At 45.4% G+C, this 27,931-nt stretch overlaps 1 protein-coding gene across 1 annotated transcript in view; it reads left to right on the top strand.

Moving 5' to 3' along the window:
* Nucleotides 1-27,639, top strand: part of LOC100552814 (voltage-dependent T-type calcium channel subunit alpha-1H) — a 233,250-nt gene extending 205,611 nt beyond the window's left edge. The window contains 14 exon segments of the mRNA XM_062964569.1: nt 7,362-7,457; nt 7,460-7,546; nt 9,112-9,228; nt 9,385-9,388; nt 11,040-11,116; nt 11,118-11,163; nt 11,267-11,293; nt 11,296-11,336; nt 12,979-13,057; nt 15,291-15,412; nt 17,116-17,415; nt 20,395-20,572; nt 21,783-21,961; nt 23,098-27,639. Of these exon segments, the coding sequence (XP_062820639.1) occupies nt 7,362-7,457; nt 7,460-7,546; nt 9,112-9,228; nt 9,385-9,388; nt 11,040-11,116; nt 11,118-11,163; nt 11,267-11,293; nt 11,296-11,336; nt 12,979-13,057; nt 15,291-15,412; nt 17,116-17,415; nt 20,395-20,572; nt 21,783-21,961; nt 23,098-24,180 (2,436 nt within the window). The 3' untranslated portion in view covers nt 24,181-27,639.
* Nucleotides 27,640-27,931: the final 292 nt, after the last annotated feature.

Here is a 27,931-nt window from a genome sequence, read left to right as displayed (position 1 = left end):
GTATCACCCTGGAGGACCTACAAATGCCTGGAGAAGTGTTCTCCTTCAGCATCTCTAGGTTCTCCAATGCAACTCTATCTATGGCCAACTTCTGTAGGACATTGACTGTTCTCCTTTACAGTGAAGGATCTACAAATGCCCGATTTCATTGAATACTGACCATAGTATCACCCTGGAGGACCTACACATGCCTGGAGAAGTGTTCTCCTTCAGAACCTCTAGGTTCTCCAATGCGACTCTTATCTATGGTCAAGTTCTGTAGGACATTGACTATACTCCTTTACAGTGGAGGATCTACAAATTCCTGATTTCATTGACTATTGCCTATAGTATCATTGGAGGACCTACACATGACTGGAGAAGTATTCTCCTTCAGAACCTCTAGGTTCTCCAATGCGACTCTTACCTATGGTCAAGTTCTGTAGGACATTGACTATACTCCTTACAATGGAGGACCTACAAATGCCCAATTTCCTTGAATATTGACCATAGTATCACTGGAGGACCTACACATGCCTGGAGAAGTGTTCTCCTTCAGATTCTCTAGGTTCTCCAATGCGACTCTTATCTATGGTCAAGTTCTGTAGGAAATTGACTATACTCCTTACAAAGGAGGACCTACAAATGCCTGATTTCATTGAATACTGACCATAGTATCACCTTGGAGGACCTACAAATGCTTGGAGAAGTGTTCTCCTTCAGAACCTCTAGGCAATGCGACTCTTATCTATGGTCAAGTTCTGTAGGACATTGACTATACTCCTTACAAAGGAGGACTTACAAGTGCCCGATTTCATTGAATACTGACCATAGTATCACTCTGGAGGACCTACAAATGCCTGGAGAAGTGTTCTCCTTCAGCATCTCTAGGTTCTCCAATGCAACTCTATCTATGGTCAAGTTCTGTAGGACATTGACTGTTCTCCTTTACAGTGGAGGATCTACAAATTCCTGATTTCATTGACTATTGCCTATAGTATCACCCTGGAGGACCTACACATGCCTGGAGAAGTGTTCTCCTTCAGCATCTCTAGGTTCTCCAATGCAACTCTATCTATGGTCAAGTTCTGTAGGACATTGACTATACTCATTACAGTGGAGGACCTACAAATGCCTAGAAGACCAATTCCAAGAGAGAACATAGTGACCAGATCCTCAAATAATCAAATCCAAAAGCTAAACCCACAAATATGGAGGACTGACTATATTTGGATATTTATTCATAATGGGTGGGGGGAAAATATGGGCCAAAAACATGGGCATCCCTCAACCTTTAATGGTCTCCATAAATGCCAGATAGTTTATTATCCAAGTATTATTCATTCCTCATCTGGTCCTCTGGGACTTAAAGCATCACTGGGCCTATTATTATTATTATTATTATTATTATTATTATTATTATTATTATTATATTTTTTGGTAGGGACGATTGGAGGGGCCATTGTTTTCTTTAGGGTCTTGGCGCATGGGCCCGCCGCATGCCATCAAGATGCATGAGGAAATACAGCCAAAATGGGTGGGAGGAGGTCACGGGAAACAGCCCTTCCTAGTGGCCGGGGTCCATTGGAAGAGATGCGGATTCGGCTACTCTTTAGGCAACTTCCAGTAAAATAAAATAATAGACCCACCTGGCTTTCAGGCAGATTTGGAGATAGAAGAACCAAATAAGAGATATATATATGGATATATGGTTTAGTGCAGTGATTCCCAAAGTGGGCATTACCGCCCCCTGGTGGGTGCTGCAGTGATCCAGGGGGGCGGTGATGGCACCTATTAGGAGATAGGGGCGGGGCCAGGGGAGGGGCGGGGCCTCTTCCCAAGTGCCAGAGACAGGGCTGCACCTGAGGCACCTGTCAGTACACAGGGGCGGAGCTAGAGGAGTGGGCGTGGCTTCTTCCCAAGAGCCTGATACAGGGCTGAGAATCTATCTCTCCTGAGGTGCTTGTTAGGACAAAGAGGGCGGAGCTAGGGAAGGGGGCGGGGCCTCCTTCCAAGAGCCTGAGACAGGGCTGAGCCTCTATACTTCTCCTGAGAGGCCTTTTAGGACTAAAGGCGGAGGTAGGGAAGGGGGCGGGGCCTCTTTCCAAGACAGGGCTGAGCCTCTATACCTCTCCTGAGGGGCCTTTTAGGACTAAAGGGCGGGGCTAGGGAAGGGGCGGGGCCTCTTTCCCAAGACAGGGCTGAGCCTCTATACCTCTCCTGAGAGGCCTTTTAGGACCAAAGGGCGGGGCTAGGGAAGGGGGCGGGGCCTCCTTCCAAGAGCCTGAGGCAGGGCTGAGCCTCTATACTTCTCCTGAGAGGCCTTTTAGGACTAAAGGGCGGAGGTAGGGAAGGGGGCGGGGCCTCTTTCCAAGACTGGGCTGAGCCTCTATACCTCTCCTGAGAGGCCTTTTAGGACCAAAGGGCGGAGGTAGGGAAGGGGGCGGGGCCTCTTTCCAAGACAGGGCTGAGCCTCTATACCTCTCCTGAGGGGCCTTTTAGGACCAAAGGGCGGGGATAGGGAAGGGGGCGGGGCCTCTTTCCAAGACAGGGCTGAGCCTCTATACCTCTCCTGAGAGGCCTTTTAGGACCAAAGGGCGGGGCTAGGGAAGGGGGCGGGGCCTCCTTCCAAGAGCCTGAGGCAGGGCTGAGCCTCTATACTTCTCCTGAGAGGCCTTTTAGGACTAAAGGGCGGGGCTAGGGAGGGGGCGGGGCCTCTTTCCAAGACAGGACTGAGCCTCTATACCTCTCCTGAGAGGCCTTTTAGACTAAAGGGCGGGGCTAGGGAAGGGGGCGGGGCCTCTTTCCAAGATAGGGCTGAGCCTCTATACCTCTCCTGAGAGGCCTTTTAGGATTAAAGGGTGGGGCTAGGGCGGGGCCTCTTCCCAAGAACGTGAGACAGGGCTGAGCCTCTATACCTCTCCTGAAGTGCTTGTTAGAACACGGGGGCGGGGTATAGAGGTTCAGCCCCGTCAGGCACTTAGGGAAGAGGCCCCCGCCCCCTGTGATAGAAGCTCAGCCCTGCCTCAGAGCTCATAACTCTGTCCATCCCAGTCCTGGCCGCCCATTAGTGGCCCCCGTCCACCTCCCCCTCCCAGCCCTGCATCTTGGACTAGGGGAGATGCTCAGCCCCGCCCTCTTGAGCAGGAGCCATGCCCACCCCTCTAAGCCACGCCCCCTTTCCAGGGGTCGCTGAGTAATATTTTTTCTGGAAAGGGGGCGGCAGGCCAAATAAGTTTGGGAACCGCTGGTTTAGTGGATGATTTCAGCCATAATTTATAAATATATCTTGGGGACCCAGTAGTGCCCAGGTTATTAGAAGAAGGCATTGTTTGTTTCGGGATGTTAGGTAATAATAGGGTCACCGTAAATGGGAAGGACTCCAAGATCCACAACAACAACAACGCAAACTGTCCTCCTTCCAAAATGTTTTCCCCGACTCAAAGCTGACCGTAAGTGCTTTCCTCAACCTTTTCCCTTTTGCAAATCCGTGAGAAGCCGGGAGAACGACAATGTTGTGAAAGCAGCTGGAAGAGAAGTTCAGGAGGGCAGTGCTTTCCTCCAGAGAGGTCTCCTCGACGAAAGGGCATTTCAGTTTCAATCAGATAGAAGCTCCGTCCTCCGTCCCATCCTCCCCGTTGCAGCCCTAAGACTGTTCTCAGATCCAATGCCTTGGAAATTGATTGATTTCTTCTCCTTCCGCTCCGTCATTCACTTTCCAAGAGTCCAGAGGCCAAAGATGGTCAGTCCATCCCATTTATTTCCCCCCAAAGGATCGTCTCCAAGCTTTGGTCGAATGTACCTTGCTCTTGGTTGCGTATATGTTCATGTCCTCTCTGTGCAATCCATGCAATCCATGCAACACAACATATTGTGAGTAGTTCCGGTGCAAAGAAGTATCCATTCATGTGCAAAAGCAGTGACCGTCGTGGTCAGGTTGTCCACCGCGTGTGGAATCCTACTTGTTTCAGATTGTGGGAAAGAGGGGGTCACACAGCCCATAGTCTTGATGTGTCTTATCCGTGCCGTTGTCAAACCGCACAATGGGATTGTGCCATGTTTCCATGTAAGAGCGAATTAAATTCGGGCTTTCCCCAAACTGCGTAAACAACCCCCACCCTGTGCGTTGTGCTCCTTTCCTGGCGCATGAGTCGCATCTCTTTCTAATGGACGTTGTGGGGAAAGAGCATGGTTTGTGTTGCATGTGACTTTCAAAGCCGTTGTGGTGCTGGTGTGTTTCGTGTCCGTAAGGTGTCCTCCTCGGTGTCTCCAAATCCTTTCTGAAGGTATCTGGAGAGGTTCCCTCATCCTGCTTCCGTCTCCATGCTCAGTATGTCAGGTGCTTCCAAATCCCAGTCCATACCTATAGCCTGGAGGACAGAGATTGAGACAGGAGAGATAGATAGACAGATAGATGTTAAACCAGGCATGGGCAAACTTTGGCCCTTGAGGTGTTTTGGACTTCAACTCCCCACAACTTGAGTTGAAGTCCAAAACACCTGGATGGATGAAGTTTCCCCTGTGCCTTTGTTAGATGATTGGAGAGAGAGAGAGAAGGGAACAGACAGTAGATGATAAGACAATGTGACAGAAACAGGATAGAGAGAGATGATGATGATAGAGAAGGAGAGAGAATGGATAGAGCTAGATCGAACAGACTAGATAGAAGAAAGAGTAGATGAAGCAGATGATAGGAGAGAGAGAGAGAGAAGACAGATCAGTGGTTCCCAACCTGTGGTCCATAGGCCACCAGTGGTCCCCAACTGGATGGCATATGTTCTGTATCAGAAACGAGAGCTGATGTGGTCTATCAAATTGAATTTTCTGAAGCAGCATCCCAAGTAACCCAACCGAATCTCAAGTTGACCAAAAACTGATTTGTAAACCATTTGGTACTAATGTTGGAGAGTGGTCCCTGGTCAAAGTGGTCCCTAGTCAAGGTGGTTCCTGGTCAAAGTGGTCCATGGTCACAGTGGTTCCTTGTTTAATTGGTCCCTGGTCAAGTCATCCCTGGTCAAGTAGTCCTTAGTCAAAGTGGTCCCAGGTCAAGGTGGTACCTAGTCAAGTCATCCCTGGTCAAGGTGGTCCCTAGTCAAGGTGGTTCCTGGTCAAAGTGGTCCATGGTCACAGTGGTTCCTTGTTTAAATTGGTCCCTGGTCAAGTCATCCCTGGTCAAGCAGTCCCTAGTCAAAGTGGTCCCACGTCAAGGTGGTACCTAGTCAAGTCATCTCTGGTCAAGGTGGTCCCTAGTCAAACTGGTTCCTGGTGAAAAAAAAAGGTAGGGAACCACTGAGATAGACAGAGCAGATGATAAGGAGAGAAGAAATAGATTAGACAGGAAGACAGGTAGATAGAGCAGATGATAGGAGAGAGAAGTAGAATAGGAGAGAGGGAGAAGATAGATACTAGATAGATAGATAGATAGATAGATAGATAGATAGATAGATAGATAGATAGATAGATAGAGCGAGCAGATGGTAGGTGAAAGTATAGATAAGATAGGGTTGTTGTATGTCTTTCGGGCTGTGTGGCCATGTTCCAGAAGTATTCTCTCCTGACGTTTCGCCCACATCTATGGCAGGCATCCTCAGAGGTTGTGAGGTATGGAGAAAACTAAGCAAAGAGGTTAATATATATCTGTGGAAAGTCTAGGGTGAGAGAGGTCAGTGTGAATGTTGTGTAGTTAATCACTTTAATTAGCATTGAAAAAGCTTATCTCTGTCTTCTTCCTGCCTCTGGGGCATCCTTTGTTTAGAGTCGTTAACTGCCCTTGGTTGATTCATGTCTGGAAATCCTCTTTTTTCAGAGTATTGCTTTTTATTTACTGTTCTGATTTTTGAGTTTTTTAATATTGGTAGCCAGATTTGTTCATTTCATGGTTTCTTCCTTTCTGTTGAAGTTGTCCACATGCTTGTGGATTTCAATGGCTTCTCTGTGTAGTCTGACATGATAGTTGTTGGAGTGGTCCAGCATTTTTGTGTTCTCAAATAGTATTCTGTGTCCAGGCTGGTTCATCTAATGCTCTGCTATGGCTGATTTCTCTGGTTGAGTGAGTCTGCAGTGCCTTTCATGTTCTTTGACTCGTGTTTGGGCAATGCTGCGTTTGGTGGTCCCTATGTAGACTTGTCCACAGCTGCATGGTATCCGGTAGACTCCTGCAGAAGAGAGAGGATCCCTCTTGTCCTTCGCTGACCGTAGCATTTGTTGGATTTTTTCTTTGTGGGTCTGTAGATAGTTTGTAGGTTGTGCTTCTTCATCAGCTTCCCTATGCGGTCAGTAGTTCCCTTGATGTAAGGTAAGAACACCTTTCCTCTGGGTGGATCTTTGTCTTGACTCTCATGGCTTGTTCTTGGCCTTGCAGCTCTTCTGATGTCTGTGGTGGAGTCTCCATTGGCCTGTAGAGCCCAGTTTAGGTGGACTCAAAGGATGCCCCAGAGGCAGGAAGAAGACAGCAGATAAGCTTTTCAATGCTAACTAAAGTGATTAACTACACAACATTCACACTGACCTCTCTCACCCTAGACTTTCCACAGATATATATTAACCTCTTTGCTTAGTTTTCTCCATACCTCACAACCTCTGAGGATGCCTGCCATAGATGTGGGCGAAACGTCAGGAGAGAATACTTCTGGAACATGGCCACACAGCCCGAAAGACATACAACAACCCTGTGATCCCGGCCATGAAAGCCTTCGACAACACATAGACAAGATAGATCAATAGATAGATCAGATGATAGACAGACAGACAGACAGAGCAGGTGGATATGAAGGAAATCAACAGATTGGTAGGATTAGCCATCTTCTTAGCCCAAAGACTGTGGGTCAACTCTGAGCATATTTCCAGGGCTCTGACTCCAAAGGGCAGAAAAGAGCAGCGTTTGCTGTTTGTTTTCTCTTTCTGGAGGGCAGGCCTCGGAGGAGCCTGGAGTGACCGCTCAGAAGGCCTTTTGAAAATGTCCTTTGCAGGCATCCAGGGAGGAAGGGAGGGAGAAAAGAACCCCTGCCGCTGTGTTTTCCCTTGTGATCCGACAGTGATGCTCTCTGCTTGTACATTCTGATCCATTTGCCTTTGGCCCCAGCCGAAGGGCTTGCCAAGAAAACCTCGGCTGGAAAGAAATATTTCAAAGGCCAAGGCTAAGGAACGGAGAATGAAGGATGACTCTTGTCTCGGTCTTTGTTTTACTTGTGCTTAGCCATGGAAACGAGTGCGCGATCTCGGGTGAGTCACACTCTCTCAGCCCAGGAAATGCCACAATAGGGTCACCCCATTGGAGACGTATAGCGACCGCATATATCATAACTTTCTTCGACCTGCTAGATGACCGCAAGGTGCCCACTTTGCGACATTCATTTCCCCTGATTTTTGGGAGAGGCTCTTAATGGCTGTGTCTTCACCTCCCTTTCTTCCCAGAAGCTCAGAGACGGCCGTACTACGCCAACTACTCGCCCGTCCGGAGGTACATCCACACGCTTTGCCACCAGCCCACTACCTGGACCTTTTCATCACCTTCATCATCGGCGTCAATGTCATCACCATGTCCATGGAGCACTTCAACCAACCCAAGGTACGGCCCTGGGTTCGGATCCCTCTTTATATACTCAAAGATAAGCCGAGTTTTTCAGCCCTTATTTATGAGCTGAAAAAGCCTCCCCCGGCTTATAATCGGGTCAAGGTCAAGGCCCGGCAACAGAGCCTGCAAGGTATTGCTTGCAATATGTGATCTATTTCTCTCTTCTCCTCTCTTATCAGTGTGTTTTCTTTTGCAAAGCCTGCAGGCTATTGCTTGCAATATGTGATCTATTTCTCTCTCTTCTCCTCCCTTATCAGTGTGTTTTTCTTTTGCAAAGCCTGCAGTCTATTGCTTGCAATATGTGGTCTGTTTTCTCTCCTCTCCTCCCTTATCAGTGTGTTTTCTTTTGCAAAGCCTGCAGACTATTGCTTGCAATATGTGATCTATTTCTCTCTTCTCCTTCCTTACCAGTGTGTTTTCTTTTGCAAAGCCTGCAGAATATTGCTTGCAATATATGATCTATTTCTCTCTTCTCCTCCCTTATCAGTGTGTTTCTTTTGCAAAGCCTGCAGGCTGTTGCTTGCAATATGTGACCTATTTCTTTCTTCTCCTCCCTTATCAGTGTGTTTTCTTTTGCAAAGCCTCCCTCGCTCTTAATCAAGGGAATGTTTTGAAAAGAGAAAGACACCCTTGCAAGTCAGGAAGAAGAAAAATATATATTCATTAATCTTATGAAAGCATTTTCCCCTGAAATATTTGTTAAACTCTCTTACAGATATATAGGCATTAACCCCTTGCAAGCTTTTGCCATCTCTATGTACCTGTATATGTGTATCTATCTATATACATTAATTTTATATATGAATTTTCCCCTCATATGTTTGCAAATCTCTGCAAATATCTATATAAAGAGAGATGTCTGGATAGATATGAATATATTCTTACCTACCTATATATAGGGCTTGCAAATATTATGGGGGGAAAGAACACACAAATATATATAGACATGTATATAGATATATATATGGCTTGCAAATATTGTAGGGGAAATGCACACACACACAGAGGGATTTGCAAATGTTCAGGGGGAAATGCATATGTGAAATTAGTATCTATAATTATAAATCTACATCTAGCTCTGCATTGTTAATATAAGCTTTGAATGTTTGCCTGTTACGATGTTGGAAGCCGGCCTGAGTCCCCCATGGGGAGATAGGGTGGGATCCAAATGAAGTTTTTTATTATTATTATTATTATTATTATTATTATTATTATATTAATATTTATTTTGTTAGGTTATTGTTGATACCATATTGTTTTTGTTGCCCCTACTTTTCCACTTATAGAGCTACTTTATTGCTTTTCTTTGAAATACGGTAAATATTCAAAACATTTAACTTACTGATGCCTCGATTAATGAAATTTTATTGGTATCTATTTTTATTTTGAAATTTACCCATTTCCCACCCTCGGCTTATACTCGAGTCAATAAGTTATCCCAGTTTTTTTGTGATAAAATTAGGTGCCATGGCTTATATTTGGGTCGGCTTATGCTCGAGTATATACAGTACTTTGAAAGTAGTTATTCAGAAACTTGAGATGTCCTTGTTTCCTTGCAGTCGCTGGACGAAGCCTTAAAGTACTGCAACTACGTCTTCACCATCGTCTTTGTGATCGAGGCTGTGCTGAAGCTGGTCGCGTTCGGGTTTCGGAGATTCTTCAAAGACAGGTGGGATGTGCAAAGATTCCAAAGAATTTTGCTTCATTCACAAAAATTGTAATGGTAAAAACAATGGTGGGCCTTTGGGGGTGTAAGACAATTATCTTCAAAGGGTCCCTGGCTCAGGAGGGAAATCAGGCAGAAAACCCAGTCTTGTGAGAGATGAAAAAAGCAAAGTTTATTTTCACCATAGCTATGAGAAGGCGGGACAGCCGTACACTCACCAAAGGTTTGTACTTGCAAATGGCTGCCGCAACATGTGCGCAGGTAACAAAGAATATATATCTTGGCTTATCTAAAAATTGACCAATGGCTGAGGTTCTGCCTCACCTTCCACACCTACTTTAGCACAAGTGATACTGTTGCAACCGCAAGGCAGCGCGAGCACCCGAAAACCAGGCAGGAGCCAATATAACCACACAAGCTGTTTATTGAAGCAGAGTATATATATATACAGTAGAGTCTCACTTATTCAAGCTAACCGGGCCAGCAGAAGCTTGGATAAGCGAATATTTTGGATAATAAGGAGGGATTAAGGAAAAGCCTGTTAACATCAAATTAGGTTATGATTTTACAAATTAAGCACCAAAACATCATGTTATACAACAAATTTGACAAAATAGTAGTTCAATACATGGTAATGTTATGTTGTAATTACTGTACTTAAGAATTTAGCACCAAAATATCACGATATATGGAAAACATTGACTACCAAAATAGCTTGGATAATCCAGAGGCTTGGATAAGCGAGGCTTGGATAAGTGAGACTCTACTGTATATATATATACACATTTAAGGTAGAAAGTCAAAGTAAGAAATAGTCCATAATATATAGTCAATAGCAGTTAGAAAGAGTTCAGCAATGTCCAAACTGTAATCCAAAAGTGAAGTTCGATAGCTTCCTTTAAGAAATCAAAGTTTGTCCATGAAACAATAGCACGAACAAAGCGATGCAAATCCACTTGAAAAGCCCATAGCAAGATCAAGGAAGCAAGGTAAACAAAGCAGAATCAAACTCAATTCAGGAACAAGGAAGACGTGGTAGCAAGGCAAGGTCTACTCGGAAGTCGCAGCTCGGCACGACTTGCCTGGAAACTGGGAACTCGGCACGGATCCAGGAGACAAGGCAAGGAGCTGGAAACTGGAACCTCTTCCGAGGAAAGGCAAAGTTGACACCGCAATGAGAATCCAGTGAGGGGCACTTTTAACAGAATCCCAAGTCTGCAAGAAATAGGGAATACAGGACCCACAAAAGTTCTCATGGGAAAATTAATCATTATCCGATTTGAGAGCGAGTCTCCGACTTCTTCTCTCTCCCTGTCTCCTACTCCTATCTTTTGTAACAAAATCTCTCTGATTAAAAGTTCCATTCTCCCCCAAGTCTGTACCATCTGGTATGGGTAACACTGGAGAGATTTCGGAATGTTCGCCAATTAGTGGATCCTGTGATTCAACAATCTCCGGCACTTGCAAAGCCATGGGGCCTGGGTCTGAAGCAGGAATGTCCTCGATTTCCGCCGCCTCATCTGTTTCTACTAACTCCAACTCTCGATGAAACCTAAGCCATGATGGCTGAGCCACAACAGATACCAATGACCTAACTTGTTTACTCTGAGCTTTTTTCTCCTTTCTGGAGAAAGGCACCAGCTCTCAGAAAGGGAGGGAGGGGCATATGCAAAGCTACATAGGCAAAAGTTTACTATTTTCTGGCTTATGGTCCCTTCAGGGGAACCCAGAAGACCATTGATGATGTTCCCCGCTCCTGGAGCTGCAAGATCCCTCTGCAAAACCAGCTCTTGGCTTCTTTCCTTGTTTAGGTGGAACCAGCTGGACTGGCCATCGTCCTCCTGTCCATCATGGGCATCACCTTGGAGGAGATCGAGATGAACGCGGCGCTGCCCATCAAACCCCACCATCATCCGCATCATGCGCGTGTTGCGCATCGCCAGAGGTGAGCCAGGGCTGGAGAGAGGAAGGAACGGCATGGGAAGGAAGCCCTTCCCTGGTCTGGGGGTCCCTGCCGTGGTCTGATGGGGCTCGCCTTTGCTTTGCAGTGCTGAAGCTGCTCAAAATGGCCACCGGATGCGGGCCCTGCTGGACACCGTGGTCCAAGCCCTCCCTCAGGTAAGTCGGGGACCCAGGTGGACAGTCGTTTTCAACACCTGTCTCTTGTATGGAAAACCTCAAGTGGAGAAGCGATACCAAGAATACGTTAGACCAGTGATTCCCAAAGTTGACGCTGGAGCGATCCAGGGGGGCGGTGATGGCACCTATTAGGACACAGGGCGGGGGCTAGAGGAGGGGCGGGGCCTCTTCCCAAGTGTCGGAGACAGGGGTGAGCACCTGAGGCACCCGTTAGGACACAGGGGGCGGAGCTAGAGGAGTGGGCGTGGCTTCTTCCCAAGAGCCCAAGACAGGGCTGAGAATCTATACCTCTCCTGAGCCGCTTGTTGGGACACAGAGGGTGGAGCTAAGGAAGGGGGCGGGGCCTCCTCCAAGAGCCTGAGACAGGGCTGAGCCTCTATATTTCTCCTGAGAGGCCTTTTAGGACTAAAGGGCGGGGCTAGTGGCCGGGCCTCTTCCCAAGAACCCGAGACAGGGCTGAGAATCTCTACCTCTCCTGAGGTGCTTGTTGGGACACAGAGAGCGGAGCTAGGGAAGGGGGCGGGGCCTCCTTCCAAGAGCCTGAGACAGGGCTGAGCCTCTATATTTTTCTTGAGGCCTTTTAGGACTAAAGGGCGGGGCTAGGGTGGGGCGGGGGCAGGGCCTCTTCTCAAGAGCGCGAGACAGGGCTGAGCCTCTGTATACCTCTCCTGAGGAGCTTGTTGGGAACAGAGGGTGGAGCTAGGGAAGGGGGCGGGGCTTTCTTCCAAGCGCCTGAGACAGGGCTGAGCCTCTATATTTTTCCTGAGGTCTTTTAGGACTAAAGGGCGGGGCTGGGGGTGGGACCTCTTCCCAAGAGCCTCTGTATACCTCCCCTGAGGCGCTTGTTAGAACATGGGGGCAGGGTATAGAGGCCCCTCCCCCTCCTGTAGCCCCGCCCCCGTGTCCTGGAAGGCGCCGCAGGACAGGGATAGAAGTTCAGCCCTGCCTCAGAGCTCGTAACTCCCAGGTTTTGCATTTCCATAATGGTCGTGGGTGAACTACAACTCCCAAACCCGTGGGTTGTTTTCTCCCCAAACTCTGCCAGCATTCAAAGTTTGTCCTTTTGGGTCTGTGTGCCAAGTTTGATCCAGATTAATTGTGGGTTGGGTTCTTGATGTGCATGAACCATAACTCCCGACCTCGTGGGTCAATTCCCCACAAATCCAGTCTGTACTTTAAGTTGGTCCTGTTGGGTCTGTGTGCCAGGTTTGGTCCAGATCCTTCGTCGGTTGGGTTCACAGTGCTCTCTGGATGAACTATAACTCCCAAAAGAAAGGTTACTTTCTTCCAAAACCTTGCCCACAAACATACATACAAACAAAGATATTATTTATTTATTTACAGTATTTATATTCCGCCCTTCTTTCTCACCCCGAAGGGGACTCAGGGCGGATCACATTACACATATAAGGCAAACATTCAATGCCTTAACATAGAACAGAGGCAAAGACAAACACAGGCTCCGAGCTGGCCTCGAACTCAGAGAACTGGCAGCTGGCTGCTCACCAGCCTGCGCCACAGCCCAGCCCTATTATCACTTCTATATAGACCAGCTTTTGTTTTTGAATGTAGACATGAGTCCACATGGCTTAATTCTCCGTCTTTCTTTGGTTTCTCTTAGGTAGGGAACCTTGGCTTGCTGTTCATGCTCCTCTTCTTCATCTATGCCGCCCTCGGAGTGGAGCTGTTTGGGAAGCTAGGTGAGCCCTCCTCCGTCTCTCTCTTTTTCTCCTTCTTTCGTTTCCTTTCTTCCTTCCGCCGCAGTGACAGATGCCTTTGCTAATCCCTTGATTTGGCAGGAAGGACATCTCAAGATGGGAGGAGAGCTCAGAGCTTGGAAAGGTTCCCTTTGGAAAGACTAGATGGGAACGGGTGGCCGGTGGAGGTTGGAAAGCAGGTGGCAAGAGATCATGGGACTTAGCAATGAGGCATTGCCATGGATTCATATTATCATAGACCTAGATGTGTGTACACACACACACATTAGCTTTGGATCTCACCCCTGTGGTGTTTCCTTTGCTGTCTGAGCCTCTGTTCAGAAGATTCCGCCTCACTTTCTGTCCCTGGGAGAATTGGAGTTTGAAAAACGTCGCTTGTGGAAACAAAAATTGGTGATAAAGCTTCAACCGAGACCCCTTTTTTCCCCGTGATAATAACTCTTTCCAGAATGAATTTCCCTTCCGAGGGATAGGTTTCCCTCGCTCTCTGTTGTCTCAGCCCCATTCTTATTTATTATTTCTTATTAAAATAATTTTTTTATTGAAATTTCAAATAAAGTTTACAGCAAAAGTGTGAAAACAAAGAGGTTTTTAGGGGAAAAGGTGAGGGATATGAATAGAAACAAAGAAAAAAGAGTAAGGGGAAGGAACAACCAACACCAAAAAAAAAAAAACCCCAAACTAAAACGATCACCCAATAAAATAAGAAGAAAGACGGACAAAAAGAAACACAAAAAACAAAAAAGCAATAGCTCTATATATATATACACACACACACACACACACACATATATATATGTATAGATAACGAACCAAAAATACAAGTAAAATAAATAGTAAAATTGATTTCCATCTCTTACACAGATACTTTACATCTTCTTGCATTTGATCTATTACCACTAGTTATTCATTTAAATTAACATTGTCATTTGCTTTTCTCTTAGATAGTTTTTTTATCAAGTCCCAATTTGTTTACCTTTTTGGTATCCCATTATTATTTTTTAGTAAATACGTCAATTTGTCCATATTCATAATTTCCAACACCTTATTTAACCAGCAGCTTAGCTCGGGGGTTTCTTTATTTTTCCAATGTTTGGCATATATCATTCTTGCCGCCGTGGTGAGATAATTAAACAGAATTTCTTTATTTTTGTCTTTTTCAATATTGAGCATCCCCAAGAGGAAATACTTTGGGTCCAGCTCTACCTTAATTTGCAACATCTCTTGTATTTTTGGTGGATTTCCTTCCAATAATTCCTTGCCCTCTTATTTATTATTTCTTTATTTACTACATTTATATCCCGCTCTTCTCACCCCGAAGGGAGCGGCTTACAAATCAAATGAACATACAATATATTACTAGCATAGCACAATATACACGTTAAATTGTACTATATCATTATATGGTAATATTATTAGTAATATTACATTTAATATCTATATATATAAAAGAGTGATGGCATCAGGGCAGCAGACAAAACTACAGGCCCCCCAACCTCGAAATTTGACAACACAACCCATCATTCACAGCTCTAGGTTGATACAACAAAAAGAAAAGAAAAATAAAGTCCTAATTACAGGGAGAGGAATAATAGTTTTTATCCAATTGCTGCCAGTTTGAAGGCTAAGCTCCGCCCACTTGGTCTCCTAGCAAACCTACTCAGCCCAGGGGACAGGAAGACTTAGGCCTCACTTAGGCCTCTTCCACAGATTATCAGATTTTAACTGGATTATATGGCAGTGTAGACTCAAGGCCCTTCCACATCTATATAACCCATTTAGAATCTTATATTATCTGCTTTGAACTGGATTATCCTGACTCCACACTGCCATATAATCCACTTCACTGTGCAGTCGGACACAACTGGACTTAATGTCAGGAGAAAACCTTTATCCTTTACCTTAACTACCACCAATTCCTCAATACTTTATTTCCCATACCATCATACTTCGCCACAGCAATGCATGGCCGGGCACAGCTAGTATAATACATAATTAATATCATTATATTGTATTATTAGTAGTATAATATTGTATTCCATTATAATATTATTATCAATGTTATATGTATATATATAATTAGCATAGCAATTCTTCGCTAGGAGTCGTTTGCAAGTCAAATGTTTGTCACTTGGGGATGGCTTGTATTGAGTTAAGGCTCGATCTCGTCTCAATGCCCATTCCCTGCCCTCTTTTTTATCTCACAAATCCCCAGACTGCAGTGAGGACAACCCTTGCGAAGGCCTCAGCCGCCACGCCACGTTCAACAATTTCGGGATGGCTTTCCTGACCCTCTTCCGGGTCTCGACCGGAGACAACTGGAACGGCATCATGAAGGTGAGGCGACCTTTCCCCAAATACATCTTTCACCTGCTATTTCCGCTCACTGCTGGAAGTTTTTATGGTGTCGTAAATTAGTTAAATTAGCCTCCCCTCATAAAGCAGTACCTACATTTGAGCTACTTAGCTCAACTGCGAGCTCATATTATATATATTTGCAGCACTTTGTTCTGTTATCTTGAGTTTACAACTTTTATAATGTGCACTTTACTTAGTCTATTATCATAACCTCGCTGTTTTTAATTCCATGTTTTATTAAGTGTGTTTTTTATTTCTATTTATTTATTATTTATTATTTATTACATCATTTCTACCCCGCCCTTCTCACCCATCAGGGGACTCAGGGCGGCTTACCATACAAACATATACATCAGAAAAAAACAGTTTACATCAAATTTAAAAGTCTTTCAAAATTAAAAATTTATATTAAAATATACATTAAAACCAGCATAATTGTACATTTAAATAAACATTTAAGGCGCTAGAGGTTAATGTTTAAAATTTTGTAATTTGTGTATGTTTTTTGTTTATTGATGTATTGTATATTGTATATTGTTATTGTTTTTATCTGGTATTATCTGTAAGCCACCCCGAGTCCCCTTCGGGGGAGATGGAGGCGGGGTATAAATAAACTTGTTGTTGTTGTTGTTGTTATTATTATTATTATTATTATTATTATTATTATTATTATTATTATTATATATATATATATATATATACACACACAGTAGAGTCTCGCTTATCCAACATAAACGAGCCGGCAGAACATTGGATAAACAAAAATGTTGGATAATAAGGAGGGATTAAGGAAAGGCCTATTAAACATCAAATTACGTTATGATTTTACAAATTAAGCACCAAAACATCATGTTTTACAACAAATCGACAGAAAAAGCAGTTTAATACACTGTACCGTTATGTAGTCGTTACTATATTTACAAATTTAGCACCTAAACATTGCAATGTATTGACAACATTGACAATAAAAACATTGACTGCTATAAAATTAACTACAAATAAAGATAGAATTGCATAAAATGAACCTGCAGTAACAACATTGTCAGAACTTAAATCCGTAAAAAGTTCAGTCCTTGCTTCCTAGAAAAACAGCAGTGGATCCAGGCAGGAGGCAGACTGCGTTGGATAAACCAGAATGTTGGATAAGCGAAGGTTGGATAAGCGAGACTCTACTGTATATATAATTTAGGGAGCTCTCCAAGGTGCTTATTATTATTATTATTTTATTATGACACAGCAAACAAGATAGATAGGCTGGATTTCATATCACAAAATCACAAGTCGAACACTTCCCAAGTGTCTAGGACTGTGTGATGTATTTTCGGATGATGCGTGCAGATCCCAGTAGGGTGGCCTTTTGCAGTTGGCAAAATAATAATTATTAATAATAATAATTATTATTATTATATTTAATTCTTCATTATTATTTCCTTTGTAGTATTTATTTCAGAACATATGAAGCATAATACCATGGTTCCTTCCCGTCACTCGCATAGCATTGTACAAATTCAACACTGTCAGTTCTATGACTTCTGCCGTATTCAATTCTTGTATGTGGTGGATGACATTGATCTAACGGTTCATCCACAATCTTAATGACCTGGGAAACAGGGCAACGAAGTAGAGGAGATGCCCGAGAAGGTCCCCCCTGACGCTTTCCTTCCCCTTGTCTTTTGGACCAGGACACGCTCCGCGAATGTCACCGGGACGACAAGCACTGCCTCAGCTACCTGCCCTTCATCTCCCCGGTCTACTTCGTCACCTTCGTCCTGATCGCCCAGTTTGTGCTGGTCAACGTGGTGGTCGCCGTCCTGATGAAGCACCTGGAGGAGAGCAACAAGGAGGCCAAGGAGGATGCCGAGATGGACGCCGAGATCGAGCTGGAGATGTCCCGGGGGGCCAGCACCCCAGTTCGAGGCCCCGAAAGCAGGCCGGTCACCCCCAGGATGGGCTCCCCACTCCTGGTGAAACACCCAGCTCTGGTAAAATCATATGGATTGCTGCGGAGAAGGAGGGCGCTTGGGGTGGAGGGAAAGGAGATCCACCAAAGGCCTCTTCTGCTCGGAATTGAAGAGCCGTTAAGCTCTAATCACCCCCTTTATGAGGTAAATTCCCATTACAATAGCAGAGAAAAATGCAGCGGTGAGACTTACGCGGTGTGAGTTTTGGAAGGCCTCTGTGTCTTCAGGAAGGCAAAAGAATGCAAAGTTAGCTTTAAAGTTTAAAAGCATTTATTGGGGTAAAAAGAAATCCATTGATGGATAGATATAAAAGCTTTGGAGCTAACTAGCTAATCTATCCTGTTCTAATACACATAGACGGATCAAAATAACAAAGGTATAGATAGCTACATCTTGACTAGTAGAGCGGACAAAGTGCGTCCTCTCTCTGGAACAAAGCAGGAAGCAGGAGTGGCGACCAAGCCTCATGGGTCGCTTCTTCTCTAGGGCCATAAACATTCCAAAAGCCCAATTGGGGAAGTTACGTCAAAGCCCTAGGAGAGATCACATTTCTAAAGCATCGAAGGGTGGGGTTGACCTAAACAGGAGGAGCCTCCGGTGGCCTAGGGGATAAAAGCCTCATGACTTGAAGGTTGGGTTGCTGACCTGAAAGCTGCCAGGTTCGAATCCCACTTGGGGAGAGCGTGGATGAGCTCCCTCTATCAGCTCCAGCTCCATGCGGGGACGTGAGAGAAGCCTCCCACAAGGATGGTAAAACATCAAAACATCCGGGCATCCCCTGGGCAATGTCCTTGCAGACGGCCAATTCTCTCACTCCAGAAGTAACTCTGGTTGCTCCTGACATGAAGAAGAAGAAAAAACCTAAACAGGACATGAGGGAGGAAACAATAGTGAGGCCTAATCAAAGCATGCATGGAACTGGGGAAGGTATCCCTAACTCTTTTCTAGGCTTCCTATCTAACCATAGAGACTTAAGCAGTACAGGATGACATTTTTCCAACATTTTCCAACCCTACGGTTCTCACTGTATGGTCCTTGTTGAGACAGTGTGGAGAAAACAATCCACTGCCGCATTGTGAGACATTCAATCTAATCGGGGAGTAGACTGAAGTAGAACTGTTCGATCAATTGCTGGATGAGAAACGAGCCCAAATGTTATTGACGTCAAGCTCAAGAGAAGTACATTTGAGCACAGGTTCTCTCCTCTTCTTCCCTTCCTTCCCTTTTTTGAAACCTTTGTCAGTGGTGGTGGCCATTGATTCAGTGGGTGAAGATTTCTGGTAGTGGTAGCGGTAGATATAACTTTTGGGCACAGGTTCTCTGCCTTCTCTCCTTTCCTCCTTCCCTTCCTTTGAAGCCGTTGTCAGTGGTGGTTACCATTGATTCAATCGGTTTATTTATTTTTTCGTGTCAGGAGCGACTTGAGAAACTGCAAGTCACTTCTGGTGTGAGAGAATTGGCCGTCTGCAAGGACGTTGCCCAGGGGACGCCTGGATGTTTTTGATGTTTTTACCATTCTTGTGGGAGGCTTCTCTCATGGAGCTGGAGCTGATAGAGGGAGCTCATCCGAGCTCTCCCTGGGTGGGATTGGAACCTGGCAGCTTTCAGATCAGCAACCCAACCTTCAAGTCACAAGGCTTTAATCCACTACACCACCGGGGGTACAATCGGTTTAAGTCAATGATTCAGTTGGTGCAATGCCATTGATTCAATGGGTGAAGACTTCTGGAACGTGCGAACTTCAGAGAAGCACACTTGAGCGTGGGTTCTTTCCCTTCCTTCCTTCCTTCATTCTGTTGAAGCCTTTGTCAATGGTGTTAAGGATTTCAAGGTCCCTTTTGTGTGGCCTCCCTGGTCTTCGGTCCGTCTCTCTCTAACCATTATGACACACCGCTTGCTTTATTGTTTATTTTATTTACAGTATTTATATTCCACCCTTCTCAGGGCAGATCACAATGCAGATATACATGGCAAACATTCAATGCTATTAGAGATACGACATATAGACAGACATAGAGGCAATTTAACATTTTCCAGCTTCCAGCTTCATCCTCCGCTTGCCCTTGTAAAGGACTAATAACAACTAAGGCTCTTTCAGGCAGGGGGGGATTTTTTTTATCCCACCACTATGTAAAGGAGGGTAGCCTAGAAGACCCAATTAATAACGAATAGATGTCCCAAATAATAAAAGATAACTGAAATGCAGCCACCACTGTGTGGAGAGACACCTTTAGATTATAAAAGTGCTCACCACCCAATAGCTCAGAGGAAGCCTTTTACTTTATTCGGTGTTTAAATGATAGCGCAATTGTGCTGAGGGAGTCTATAGACGACAGAGGCTTTGATGTTTAAAGAACAATATCAAGTTTATTCAGGCACAAGCTTGGTGGTTACAAAAGATGTTTCACTTAGAGGTATTCTTATTAACGGTTGCAATACTAGAATGAGATGAATCAAACTCTCTAAAGTATCACTTCTTTTACTTAAAGTAGTTAAAACTTCTTTCTCTGCTTCTTTTAAACTGTTACTTCAATGGATCTCTGTGAGTCCAGCTGGGATTGGTTCCCAAAGTCTCAAACTTGGACTATTCAGTGACTTCAAACCACAGTCACCCCCGTGATATACTATCCCAGATTCTCTGTGCCTTTCCAGGACACAGACTACATTAAATAAGCCACCCAACTTATTTAAAACCGACTCAAAATGAACAATTGAGTCTCCTTGATCCCATCAACCTAGAATCAATCTTCCCTGTGCCTCATCAGAGCACAGACTGAGGCTTCACTTTTAAAAACCTCTTCACTTCTCCTCCCCTCGGCAGATGGCTCCGCCCACATCTCCATGGCAACTGCCTCAGAAGAGAGCCACTAAATGGCTGCCGCTGTCTCACACCTACCTAACCAAACCACAAGCACATTGTTAAACACAACAAACATGAATACAAAACTCATACTTCATTACAGCCCTCAACCCAACCCTGCCTCTGTCTCTGTTCTGCAGGACGTTGTCCCTGGCCTTGGAGAGCCCCAGAACCTTCTCACCGTCCGCAAGATCTCCGTGGCCAGGATGCACTCCTTGCCCAACGACAGCTACATGTTCCGCCCAGTGATGCCTGCCAAAGCCCCCTTCCCGCTCCATGAAGCTGAGCTGGAGGCCTTCTCCTACAAGTCGCCACGAGGTAAACATAGCTTCGTAGGAGACAATTGGAGACAATGTCCCAAAGCCTCCTGGTTAGTCTCAACCAGATCAAATACATTGTCCTGAGTCTTGTTGCTTTTGCCAATTAGAAGAGCCCAATGTGATTTATCACAATGGGTCTATCATTGGGATTGCCCATAGAAATCAGATCCATCACTTGTTCTAATGGAGGGTGAACACATAGGTTTGTTATCGTTCTCTGCCATCAAGTTGACTTCTGTTGGCTCATGTTCACCTTGGGGTCCATGAAGACTCCAAGGTCTGGGTTGTTGTATGTTTTCCGGGCTGTATGGCCATGTTCTAGAAGTATTCTCTCCTGACGTTTCGGCCACATCTATGGCAGGCATCCTCAGAGGTTGTGAGGTATGGAGAAACTCAGCAAGGAAGGTTTATATATATCTGTGGAAAGTCCAGGATGAGGGAAGAACTCTTGTCAGTTGGAGGCCAGTGTGAATGTTGCAGTTAATTACCCTAATTTGCATTAAATAGCTTCATCTCATGTCTGGAACTCCTCAGTTTTCAGAGTGTTGCTTCTTATTTACTGTTCTGATTTTTGAGTTTTTTAATACTGGTAGCCAGATTTTGTTCATTTTCATGGTTTCCTCCTTTCTGTTGAATTCACAAGTATGCTTGTGAATTTCAGGGGCTTCTCTGTGTAGTCTAGCATGATAGTTGTCAGAGTGGTCAAGCATTTCTGTGTCTTCAAATAATATCCTGTGTCCAGGTTGGTTCATCAAGTGCTCTGCTATGGCTGATTTCTCTGGCTGAGTGAGTCTGCAGTGCCTTTCATGTTCTTTGACTGCGTTTGGTGGTCCCTATGTAGACTTGTCCACAGCTGCATGGTATATAGTAGATTCCTGCAGAGGTGAGAAGATCCCTCTTGTCCTTCACTGACCGTTGCATTTGTTGGATTTTCTTTGTGGGTCTGTAGATGGTTTGTAGGTTGTGTTTCTTCATCAGTTTGCCTATGCAGTCAGTGGTTCCCTTGATGTATGGTAAGAACACCTTTCCTCTGGGTGGATCTTCGTCTTGACTCTCCTGGCTTGCTCTTGGCCTTACAGATCTTCTGATGTCCATGGTGGAGCATCCATTGGCCTATAGAGCCCAGTAGAGACTCCAAGGTTTCTTTCCCATGTGGCCCTATTGTGGACCAGGCATTCCCCATGCTGTATCTTCTTCTCCTTCTTCAGGCTCCATCACTTCGATCCATTCCCAACCAGTGGGGACCTGCTCCTCATCGCTGAGGGTCCCCCGGGACAACTTCCACCCAATGACTCCACCTCCGCACCACGAAGGGATCCCCTGGAAGCTTCACCCTCCGCAGCCACCACCACTATCTCCCAGCGTCCACAGGCTCCTGTGCAGACAGGTGGGACTCCTGGACATTCAATGAGTCTCCTGCAACGAGGAGAAGTTGGGTGTGCTTCCCCAGCACCCAACCTAAGAAACATCCCCTTGTCATCTATTCTGAAGATGTCAATAGACCAGTGATTCCCAACCTCTGAGCCTACAGGTGTTTTGGACTTCAACTCCCAGAAATCCCAGCCAGCTTACCAGCTGTTAGGAACTGTGGGAGTTGAAGTCCAAAACATCTGGAGTCCCAAAGGTTGGGAACTACTTGTTGGCAATCTATGAGCTGTTAGGCTCATATATGAGACTTGTGTAGTCCAGGATGACATCCAACACTACTACAATAGGCGGATGGGTTAGCTGTTTTTGTTGATTCTTTTTTTTTTGAATATTTTTTTATTACATTACTATTAATTTTGTTACAAAAAAAAGAAAAATCTTTACAATTCATGTAATTAAGTATTTTCCTTCTCCCAGTGTTCTACCCATTGTGCCCCCCATCACCGGAGTCCATTTCTTTATAGTCCAACCAGAACCTCATTTCTTCTGGTGGGGATTGATTCCCATCTTCTCTCCTTAATGTTTCTTCAATAAATTTCTTCCATATACTTTCAAAGTCATTTTTCTTTCTTAGGCCTTTTTTGACATTTAAATTGCATGTTAATTTATCATTTATTGCTAATTTCCAAATTTCCTTGTACCAATCTTCTATTTTAATTTCCACCTCCCCTTTCCAATTCCTTACTATAAATAACCTTGCGGCCGTTAGCAACATTGTTACCAAATTCTTTTCATTTTCTTTCCATTCATCTGTATTACAAATAGATCATAGTATAGTCACTGGGTTTGTATTAATTTTTTTCTTCATGATACTCTCTATTTCTATTATGACTTTCCCCAAAAACTCTATACATACTTACATTCCCACCACATATGAATATATGTCCCTCTTTCTTGTTTTTGTTGATTCTAAGGCCAGCCTTTCATGGGGTTGTCTTTGTGAAACACAACATTTACCTTTACCACACACCCCTGACATTAAGTCTAGTTGTGTCCGACTCTGGGGGTTGGTGCTCATCACCATTTCTAACCCGAAGAGCCTGCGTTGTCCGTCAACATGACACTTCTTTACTGGTTTCTCCCTTTGCCTTGCAGGAGGCGATTCAGAGGGATTCCTTGGAAGGCCAGGGGACGGATTCAAAGGAGAGCACTCAAACGGATCCCGTCGAACCCCGCCGGCTGAAGAAGCCGTCCCAGAGCTCCTTGGGGCCCCCTTTGCTCCATCCGTCCCCCTCGTTGTCCCTTCCGGGGAGCCCTCCTCTCCCGCACGCTTCCCCGCATCGGTCGGCGAGCCTCCGCACCCGCAAACACGCCTTCGGTCAGCACAACCTCCCCGGCGATGACGCCCGCAACCCCAACGGCTCCCTCTTTGAGTCCTCGGACCTGGCCGACGAAGAGGTCAGCCACATCAACAGCTCGGCGGAAGGGTGGCGGGACAGGGCGGACGGCAAGGACCGGTCCGAGTCCCCGCCTCCATCCGCCGTCCCCGTTAAGAACGGCAGCACGTCCAGCTTGACCACGGCCGGAGGAGCCAAAGAGAAAGACCTGAAGAAGTTCTACAGCGTGGACACCCGGGGCTTCTTGGCCAAGCCGGCGTGGAGCGACGACCACCACCGGCGCCACTCCATCGAGATCTGCCCCTCCATCGCCGACGGGGAGCGCAGCTTCTCGGAGGCGGCGCCGTTGTCCGAGGAGCGGAAACCCGCCCACTCCGAGTCCGAATACATCCACGGGGCGCGCCGCAAGAAGAAGATGAGCCCGCCTTGCATCTCGATAGAGCCTCCCATGGAGGAAGAGAAGAACACTTCGGCCCGCACCAAAGCTTCGGAGAACAGCCTCCTGAGGAGGAGGACCCCCTCGTGCGAGTCCACCGCGTACAGGGACCCTTCGGAGGCCGGTGAGAGCCAAACGGGGGACCCGGGCGCCAAGGCCGAGCGCCGCGGGGGGCCAGCGTGCCGCGGGGAGCTCTTGGCGGTGCCCAACTTCTCCTTCGAGGCGGCCGACGGCCCCGTTTCGAGCGGGGTTTCCGAAGCCGTGTCGTCGGAGGGCCCCGCGTCGGAATCCTCTCCCGACGACGGCGTTTCGCTCGAACCGCAGAAAGCGGAGCACTCAAAGACCGAGGCCCGGAGACACGGACTCGTCCCGGCGACAGACGGAGAAGTGGACGAACCGGTATAGCTCCTGGCGTTGAGTCAGGGGTGACGTTTCAAAGGGCTTTTCTTGCCACCGCAAGTGGCTTTGAATCGGGAGGAAAGGTTGGAGAAAGTCACAACTCCGTGATGGGACGCTTCGTTCCCCCTCCAAAAAAAAAAAAATTACTTGCCTCTCTCTTTCTCTCTTTTCAGCGCTGTGAAGGTTTTGTTGTGGATGTTTTCCAATAAAATCAAAGAGCAAGCTGGCTTTTTAATATAAAAAAAATACAAAAAAAAGAAGCAAGGTTCAGGGTCAAGAAAGGCGGCTTTCCCCCTTTCTGAGCATCAAAACAGAGTTAACTTTTCCAGTTTTTCTTTCTTCCCTGGCGTGGCCTCGATCACATTGATTTGGGTTTTGAGCCTTTATCTTTTTTTTTTAAATAATAATAATAGAATTTGCAAAAAAAAGAGACTTTTTCGAACTTTTCGAAACGGCACCTTGTGGTTAGGATTCATTGCACGGAAGGTTGTTTTCACAAGGAAGTGCCCCCCGGGAGATGCGAGTTGTATATTGTCTGTATATCAGCGGTTCATTATCAATAGAAAATAATGTATTTGAATTTTTTTAAAAAGGGTAAAACTGAAAAAAATAATAATAAAGGAAGGCCGACACGCAGGCACAACGGACCCGCACACGCAACGTACATCCCCATTCACACAAAACACTTTTCCTCATTGTCGTGCACTTGTTTTATTGAGAACGGTAGACCCGATCCAGATCCAGTTCTTTGCATTTTCCCTTCGAAGCCCATGGAAAAACTCAGGTTGCAACCGACTTCATTCTGTGATTTCCGAAAGAACAGACAGGCCACTGGAAACCCTTTTGCAATAGCGCCGATCCAGCTAAAGTAGACCAGTAATCTCCCACTAAAGACCAGTAACTTGCCCCATTTCATTGATGGGGTTTAGGGATATTTTTCCTTGTTTTTGGAATACGTTTGGGGAACTTTCTGGGTGATTCGGGGCCAAAAATGAGCCAAATAATACTTGGAGTTGCTGTGAGTTGTCCAGGCTGTATGACCATGTTCCAGAAGCATTCTCTCCTGACGTTTCACCCACATCTATGGCAGGCTTACCTAGTTTCCAACAAACCTCACAATGTGTTGTCGAAGGCTTTCATGGCCGGGATCACAGGGTTGTTGTATGTCTTCCGGGCTGTGTGGCTATGTTCCAGAAGCATTCTCTCCTGACGTTTCACCCACATCTATGGCAGGCTTACCTAGTTTCCAACAAACCTCACAACGTGTTGTCGAAGGCTTTCATGGCCGGGATCACAGGGTTGTTGTATGTCTTCCGGGCTGTGTGGCCATGTTCCAGAAGCATTCTCTCCTGACGTTTCGCTCACATCTATGGCAGGCTTACCTAGTTTCCAACAAACCTCACAACGTGTTGTCGAAGGCTTTCATGGCCGGGATCACAGGGTTGTTGTATGTCTTCCGGGCTGTGTGGCCATGTTCCAGAAGCATTCTCTCCTGACGTTTCGCTCACATCTATGGCAGGCTTCCTAGTTTCCAACAAACCTCACAACGTGTTGTCGAAGGCTTTCATGGCCGGGATCACAGGGTTGTCGTATGTCTTTCGGGCTGTGTGGCCATGTTCCGGAAGCATTCTCTCCTGACGTTTCGCCCACATCTATGGCAGGCATCCTCAGAGTTTGTGAGGTATGGATAAACTAAGTAAGGAAAGGAAAGAATATATATCTGTAGTAAGTAAGTTTAGTTTGTCCATACCTCACAACCTCTGAGGATGCCTGCCATAGTTGTGGGCGAAACATCAGGAGAGAATGCTTCTGGAACATAGCCATACAGCCTGGGAAACTCACAGCAACCCAGTGATTCCGGCCATGAAAGCCTTCAACAACATATTAAACCTCCCCTGCCTAGTTTCCAATATATCTTACAACCTCTGAAGATGCCTGCCATAGATGTGGGCAAAACGTCAGAAGAGAATGCTTCTGGAACATGGCCATACAGCCTGGAAAACTCACAGCAACCCGGTGATTCCAGCCATGAAAGTCTTCGACAACACATCACTTGGAGTGTTACATACATATACAGTAGAGTCTCACTTATCCAACATAAACGGGCCAGCAGAATGTTGGATAAGTGAATATGTGGATAATAAGGAGGCATTAAGGAAAAGCCTATTAAACATCAAATTAGGTTATGATTTTACAAATTAAGCACCAAAACATCATGTTATACAACAAATTTGACAGAAAAAGTAGTTCAATATGCAGTAATGCTATGTAATAATTACTGTATTTACGAATTTAGCACCAAAATATCACGATGTATTGAAAACATTGACTACAAAAATGGCCTGGATAATCCAGAACGTTGGATAAGCGAGTGTTGGATAAGCGAGACTCTACTGTATGTGTTTCTGTATTATGTGTGTGTGTGTGTGCGTATGTATCTAAATGAATCTCTCACTTATCCAACATCCGCTTATCCAACTTGATTATCCAACGCAGTTTGCCTCCCATGCCGATTCTGCTGGCCCGTTTATGTTGGATAAGTGAGACTCTACTGTATATGTATGTATCTAGCAATGGTCAATCCAGTGACATCACAAAAGGCCACTGCATTGTTATTGTCATCAACAGCCTTTATGGTGCAGCAGACACACATATATTTTGACATATGCATATACACACACACGTACACATCTCTCTCTGAAGTTTTCGGATCAGATTTCAACCGGAGATGCTACTAACTTTAGCTGGATTTGGGGCCTCCTTTGTCCAATGAATGCAGTTTGACCCTGTTTGAATTGCCATGGCTCAATGCTATGAGATGATGGGAGTTGCAGTTTGGTACTTGTTGAACCACAACTCCCAGCATCCCCTCGCATTGAGCCATGGCAGTGGAAACTGCATTAATTCCACTGTGTAGACGCACCCTATAACCCACTTATCCCAGACTTTTTTTGACCTCAATGGGGAATGAACCATGACGTTGTCTACTGTTTTCTTTCTTTTTTTCGGCCTCCTTTTCCTCTCCCGTTTGCCTCCTTCGTTCACCTCAATGGACCTTTCCCGTGTCTTTTTCGGCATCTCGTTCTCCGCCTCGTTTCCATTTCAAACAACGAAAACCAAAATTACTACTGAATTGTAGCCAGTGCAATAACAGAAATAATGTGATTCTTACGGGCACCAAACCTGTCCTTTTGCTGATGATTATTATTTTTTTTTAAATGTATAATCCAATGAGGTTGGTTGGTTGGTTGGTCGGCTGGTTGATTTTCTTCACAAAAAAAAAAAGACGACCTTCCCCTTCTCTGTTTTCTTACGGAATTCAGGTTAAATGTCGCAATAATCTGAACTGTTCAAAGTGCACAACGAGGGAGGAAGGACGGAAGGCGAGGGAGGTTTGTTTTGTTTCCCGATGTCTAGGGGAAATTACAAAAAAAAAACCCCACAAATAAATAGTAAATTATTTAACGATGTCTTGTTTTGTTCGCTGTTCTCGAGAGAGTCTGCCAGACAATGCAAAACTCATGTCACATCATGTCCAGAAAGGAGGTGAAGTGTGCAAAGACTTCTCTGCTGCAGAATTAATTCACATTGTGGTCGTTGTTTTGAGCTATCACTACACTGCCCTCTTGTGGCTGCATCTGAGTGCTGCAGACATACACAGAAACTAATAGCTGATCCTTTCTATCTGAATACTGCCCTCTTGTGGTTGCATCTAAGCGCTGCATAAATACATAGAGACTAATAGCTAATCCTTTCT

This window comes from Anolis carolinensis, unplaced genomic scaffold (assembly GCF_035594765.1).
Source record: "Anolis carolinensis isolate JA03-04 unplaced genomic scaffold, rAnoCar3.1.pri scaffold_13, whole genome shotgun sequence".
NCBI lineage: Eukaryota > Metazoa > Chordata > Lepidosauria > Squamata > Dactyloidae > Anolis > Anolis carolinensis.
Note: the sequence above shows the minus strand (reverse complement) of the source record. Positions and strands in the feature narration are given on the sequence as shown.